Source organism: Merops nubicus, unplaced genomic scaffold (genome assembly GCF_000691845.1).
Source record: "Merops nubicus isolate BGI_N331 unplaced genomic scaffold, ASM69184v1 scaffold4565, whole genome shotgun sequence".
Lineage (NCBI taxonomy): Eukaryota > Metazoa > Chordata > Aves > Coraciiformes > Meropidae > Merops > Merops nubicus.
Window position 1 is genome coordinate 1,685 of NW_008610108.1, and position 6,455 is coordinate 8,139.

The window sequence follows — 6,455 nt, forward strand, 5'->3', positions numbered from 1 at the left end:
CTGCATTGATATTTCTAGCCAAAACCTCAGCATGTCATCAGCACTATTTTCAGTACAAATCCAAAACACATCCCCACATAAATTAATGTGAAGAAATTTAACTATGGCAGCCAAAGCCACCACTTTAAAACTTGTTTGACTATGGGAGCAGTGTGTAGGTGACCGTTAACATTCATTGTAATTCAAGTTCTCAGAGGTTTTGAAAGCAATTTAATTTCTTTCTTCTGGTAGAAATTTGTCCTTTATATTTCAGTAGAAACTAGTGCAAGATGGACTTAGGCTCTGATGCATCAGGGCCAGCACTGGATTTGCAACAAAATCTGGCATGAGTGTGAGACCACTCTGCAGTAGCTAGCTTTGTACATGGGAACTGAATTAGTGTTTAACTTTGATGTGAATATTGAGCAGTTATTGAAAGAGACATGACAGTCAGTTGGAGAGAGCTGCACACAAAGGCCACACGACTGCAGTAACTGCACACATCTAGAACCACCATCTTTGTGTAGATGTAGGACGCTATGAAGATGATACAGGGACTGGAGCAGAGAAGACCAAGAGGGGATCTTATCAGTATCCAAAGGGCAGGTGTCAAAAGGGTGGGGCCAGATTTTTCAGTGGTGCCCAGCAACAGGACAGGGGGCAAACAGGCACAAACTAAATCAGGAAGTTCTGTCTGAACGTAAGGCTGTGAGGGTGACAGCCCTGGACCAGGCTGCCCGGAGAGGTTGTGAGTCTCCTTTTCTGGAGAGATTCAAAACCTACCTGGATGCAATTCTGGGCAACCCGCTCTGGGTGAACATGTATTAGCAGCAGGGTTTAAGGAGATGATCTCCAGAGGTCCCTTCCAACCCCCACTGTTCTCTAATACCCCAGACTTTCTTGAAAACAGGTCAACTCTGATGCACCTCAGGATACCCAGGTGTTGGATGGGAATGACAAACTGACATTGGACAGCCTGGGCAGCCTACTTTCAGCAGCTTTTTTTCCCTAGAAACTGCTTGGAATCAGGATGGGTGAATTGCTGAACCATCAGCAGTCTCTTCCTGTGGGCCATCTTCATAGCTGGTCTTGACCAGCAGAGATCGTGCCAAGAGGGGAGGCCCCCCAGTAGGCTTATGACCAGGGTGCTCTCTGAACGCTTCATCCATCTCTTGCATTGCCCCCAGCTTGCTTTTGAGACAGTAATGCTACTAAACATTTTGAATTGATAGTGTAGATGGAAAAACACGCTTCTGAAAGGAATATGAGATGCATGGTTTAATTCCACAATTAAGTTTAGTGTATTTTTAGTCTTACCTAGAATAGAAAGCCATAATTTCTTTACGTGTTTTTTAGATTACTTAAACCTAGCCTGTCAAGTTTACAGAAAAAGGTTTGCAGCACAAATCTGATTGATTTTAATGCTTTCTCTAGGGTGATCTTCATAGAAACTACTAAAGACTTCAAAGAATTCATTTTAGGCAAAATAAGCAAAATAAGTTGTTCTCATAAAGTAAAATGGATCCTTGTTCAGTTGGAGTTCAGCTTCAAGCTACCAGTGAATGCCATAAGACCTATTATACCCGCCACACTGGCTTCAAGGTTAAGCAAGATGTTTCTTCATCTGATCTACTGTTACTTCAGCTTAGGACTGGAATAACCCTTTCAGAGAACAATACAATCTGCTTCCACCATGCAAAAATTTACATTGAAAGATTTGAAGACTTACAAAAATCATGCTGTGATCCCTTTAATATACACAGAAAAGTATCAAAGAAAAATTTACGAGCAATTGATTTAGATGATGCAACTTTTCTAAGTGCCAAGTTTGGAAGACAGTTTGTACCTGGTTGGAAGCTTTGTCCCAAATGTATGCAGATAATAAATGGAAGCGTGGATGTTGAATCCGAAGATCGCCAAAGAAGAAAACTTGATTCGGACGTATGTATATGGATCAGTTTTCCCATCCCCCCTAAGTTCTGCAGGCTATTGGAGTTGGGCTTCACACAAGTCCTACATAAAGAAATTAAGTTTTTTAATAGAAATATGAAAGGGTGTAGTCTTTCAGATGTGTGGGAGTTTAATATATTTAGACCTTTATTTGGAGGACCTTAAAAAAAATCCTCTTCCCCAATTAAATAGTATGGCCTTTTAAATTCAAATTATTGTGTCTACAAGAGTGACTTTCAACTCATAAAGTTAAATAAATACCAGACTGCTGCTGGTATTATAAGATGCTATTCAAGCCTTGGAAAAAATAATCTCATGTGCTTAAAACTGAACATTCCAAAGGTTGCTTCTAAGCCTGTTGAGATAAACTTCAGGTTTATTCTCTTCTCCAGCAGTTCATTAGCACATTAGAATGTGCACCAGGGTGAATTAAGTGTACTCTTGTTGTGGTGTCTGAGCTGTGAAGGCCATGGTGTTTGTTCAGGGGCACCACTGAACTGATGTGGGAGGATAATGTTTAAGTGCTGAGTTTGGAGCACAGCTTGTACATTATTGGATGCATTGTTCAAGATGAATGCAGCTGATGAGTAGAAGTGTGGACAACCAAACTGGCAAGAGCTCATCCATCTGTGCCCCATGGCAAAGCAGAAATGCATTCTATGAGCTGTTGCCCAAACGTATTTTTCAATTATATGTTGGTATGATTAGGAGACTGATAGAGGTGAAATTTGAGAGTACTGATCAAAACTATAAAACTTGCATTGTGTGGTTTTAAGACTGGTACTGTTCCTCAGCATAAAGATTAGAGTTGAGGTCAACAGTTCATCCAAGTTATTACAATATCCTGGCTTGACTAGACATTCTTATTAATTTAATTTTGTATTTGTATTTAAATGAAATTATCTGTCTTTGTTCAGGGGCGTACAGCTAAGGCTTTAAAGTCTTTACAGTTTGCTAATCCAGGAAGACAGACTGAATTCATTCCCGAGACAAGTAAGAGGGAAAAAAGAAGGCTGCAAACAAAAAGTGCATCATTTAATTCAGACAGGTGAGCTGTTTCCTGGATTTACATTAACTTGCACTCCAGAATAAAATAGCTGTGATAGTCAGTGGCCCTGTAACACTAAAATTTTCTATATTGATGTTTGCATGTTTATAAATCACCTTTTTGGGGTTTGAGGTTAAAGCTCACTGTCACTATGGAGGTAAAACAAAAGAAAGTGTTAGGACACAGTCTATATTTCAGGCAGTTAGAATACAAACAAATATTTGGTAAGGAATGCCAATACTACACAGATCATAGATAGAGCTATTAATTTATCCATAAACAAAAATTCTGATAATGAACTAAATTTGAATACAGCAAGATCAACTAGACTACAGTTAAGATATTAGAGTGGTCATCTTTCAATAAATTCAATTGTTTACACATTGTAAAAAAAGTGTGCAAGTTAGAACCTCACCTTCTTTTTGGAAAAGGAAGTTAGTGTCCAAGTGAACAATATTAGGTAACAAATTACAGCCTTCTAATGTGACTGATTTTGAAATCATGGTTTCTACAGAGGAAGGGTATATGCAGCTGGATTTTGTCTATCATTTTCCACTAAAAGTTTGGACCAATTCAGTCTTGTCCTAAAATGAGAGCAATAGAAATTCCAGCTTTAACTAGTTAAATATTTGTTAAAACGTGCAAGAAAGATCACTCTAGTGCCTGTCCCCTGCTTTCCACCTAAACTTAACCTTGCAAGACAGAAACAGCTACTAGATGTGCTGCTCACAAACTGCACATTTGTTTCCCTTCCATTTGTTCCTTCTACTCAGTTTGGGCACAAGCTGCAAACAGGAAAATTCTGTTGATATATTAGAAAACTTTTTCTATGTATGTAGTAAAACATCGGATCAAAAGTGTTGTGGCATCTCTCATATTAGAGCTGTTCAGAGCTCGGCTAGGTGCAGCCCTAAACAACCTAATTTGCATGGACCTGGCTTTGAACAAAGGGTCAGACAAGGTAACTTCCAGGGGTCCCTTCTAAACTGTCTTTTTCTGTAATTCTGCAGTTGTTACATACATAGCTAATAAGAGCATGAAAAAAAAATTAGTGTATGCACCCTAAATGGTTCTACATGACCTCCTTTCAATTACAGCTACATGTTAGAAAAGTCAACTCGGGGAGTATTTCACATCATCTGAAAGTTCACCTGAAGTTTACATCATATAACTAAGAGTATTCCTAAGTGCTTGGATCTGTGTGCTAGTGAAGAAATAAAAACTTCCCATTTTTGAAATTATCTCAAAAGCACTATAGCAGAGAGAAAATTAGGACTGAGAATTGCTTTCAAATACAGTAACACATACACATCTTTTCAATTAATGGAGTGTTAAAATGAACCCCTAAAGACAGCAAACTTCTGTCCTCAGCCAGCAGCAGCTTGACATCAAAACTGATTTTTTTTTTTTTTAATTTTTAACATGGAAATAACTGTTGTTTCTCATTATGCAGGCAAGTTATACCAGCCAAGAGTAAAGTCTACGATAGCCAAGGGCTACTGCTTTACAGTGGGATGGACCTCTGTGATTGTCTGGATGAAGACTGCCTGGGGTGTTTCTATGCCTGCCCCAAGTGTGGCTCCAACAAGTGTGGAGCGGAATGTCGCTGTGACCGCAAGTGGCTCTATGAGCAGATTGAGATAGAAGGAGGAGAGATCATTAGAAATAAGCATGTTGGTTAGTGTAAATGTGCACTATTTATCCTGAGTTTATATCCCATGCTTTGATTAAACACAGCACATTCAGAGTTTAGTGTTTAATGACAGGTATTGGAATTTGTCACAATCCATGTGATTTATGTGCTTGCTTTCCCATTTGTTTTCAGTATGATTATGGAAATAATCACACTGCTGTCTTTTCACACTTCATTCTACCTTGTGCTCACTCTTGTTAGTCATCCAAGTTCTCACTGAATAGTCTTTCACTGTATTTAAGTGTAAGGTGCTAAATTTTCATGTGATCTATTGTGAGTCACTCACTATTCTTTCATACACTGTTTTGTAGAGTGTACCATCTCCATGTATCCCTCATTTTTCCTTCTCTGCTTCAGGATCTTAGGGGTTCAAATATGTTGTACATGAAACATTCTAAAAATGTCTCTGTGACTTTACATGCAGTATTAATATTCTCCAGTATTAATAGTGACCACTATATCTTCTATAGATTATCCCAGCTACATCTGATAAAGTCAATCCTGTTCACTTAAATGGAATCAAAGGAATTCAGGAGTTCGGATCCCATTCATGTTACTGGGATTTGAGATCAAGTTTTCCTTATGAATTCAGGCCTCACTGTTACAGCATTATTGAACTGTCAAAGCATTGAAAAATATTTAATTGGGGCACTATTTTGTTGGTTTCTGTATAACAATTGAAAGTAATTTTGCTGTATTTATTACTAGTCAGTAATTGAACTGGGCTGGTATTTAACAACCCTCTCCCCTTTTTACTTGTTACTTGTTTTTAAGGTAAAAGTTTACATGCAGCTGCAGTGAATTTGAGTGTCTGTTCCCAAAATGAGAATATCCAGAATGCTACAAAGAAAAAAAAAAAAAAAAGGTTAAATTTAAATTGTTCTTATCTATCCTCAGAAGATTAAAGTTCTACAGTATAACAAGTGTTATGGAAAAGATTTCTATAACTGAAATCTTAGTAACATGGAACATTATTCCTTCTTGTTTCCATTGTGTTTTTGATAAATTTCCTGTTTCTTTGATAGACCAAATAAACATGGGAGGCCTCCATGTTTATTGGGTCACATTTATTGAAGAATACTGTTAACTATTAATTTCCAAAGGCTTAGTTAGTAAAGTTGTATAATCTTGCAATTCATTTAGTGTATTTTCTGGGCTAGTGAAAGTTGCATTGCTAAAATCCGAAGTTGTGCTTTGGGTTGTGCTGACATCTGCTGTCCTAGTGAAGTAAAGCAGCGACTTGCACTACATTTTTGTTATATCTGCCACGAAAATAAAGACGTTTTTTGGCCAGAGCATTGGCTGTTCTCCCAATGAATGTGTCTGTTGTTGGTCTTGAATCCCAGCCACATTTATCATAAGAACCATCCTGTGAGTTTATTTAGGGAGAGCAGCACGCTCTTACGCCTTCCCAGACAGCAGCACCACAACGAGTGATGGCACTGGCTGCCCTTCCGTGCAGATGGCATTCAGTACACTTGGCTTTTGTCTGCAGAGCCTATTTATCCTGACACAGCAGTTTATCTTCTGTGCTTGATCTGCATTCAGAACTGTTTCATCTCTTGACTTTTTGAATTGGATGAAAACAAAAATAGATACCTCCACAAAAGTGAGAGGGAAAAAGCTGGCCCAGTCTTGTAATTTTTATGTTTTTATTATTTTTTAAGCTCAACCAGAGTCAGCAGTACCCATTGTTAAGAAACTTAATAGGCTTCCAAGTGTTTGATGAGTATAACTAACCACTTCAGTCCACAGTTAGACTTGGATTCAGTAACTGTTAAAGCC

At 38.2% G+C, this 6,455-nt stretch overlaps 1 protein-coding gene across 1 annotated transcript; it reads left to right on the forward strand.

The window, feature by feature from the left end:
* The first annotated feature begins 1,399 nt into the window (after positions 1-1,399).
* ARL14EP (ADP-ribosylation factor-like 14 effector protein) lies at positions 1,400-4,667 on the forward strand. The gene is made up of 3 exons (XM_008940774.1): positions 1,400-1,920; positions 2,847-2,977; positions 4,431-4,667. The coding sequence occupies exons 1-3, from the start codon at positions 1,498-1,500 to the stop codon at positions 4,657-4,659; spliced, it is 783 nt and encodes a 260-aa protein (XP_008939022.1). The 5' UTR covers positions 1,400-1,497; the 3' UTR covers positions 4,660-4,667.
* Positions 4,668-6,455: the final 1,788 nt, after the last annotated feature.

Bases quoted from the DNA above. Each gene is read 5' to 3' on its own strand.
- ARL14EP (XM_008940774.1), top strand. From the start codon at position 1,498: ATGGATCCTTGTTCAGTTGGAGTTCAGCTTCAAGCTACCAGTGAATGC. The intron at 1,921-2,846 runs GTATGTATATGG...GTCTTTGTTCAG, and splicing joins GAAGAAAACTTGATTCGGAC to GGGCGTACAGCTAAGGCTTT. The intron at 2,978-4,430 runs GTGAGCTGTTTC...CTCATTATGCAG, and splicing joins GCATCATTTAATTCAGACAG to GCAAGTTATACCAGCCAAGA.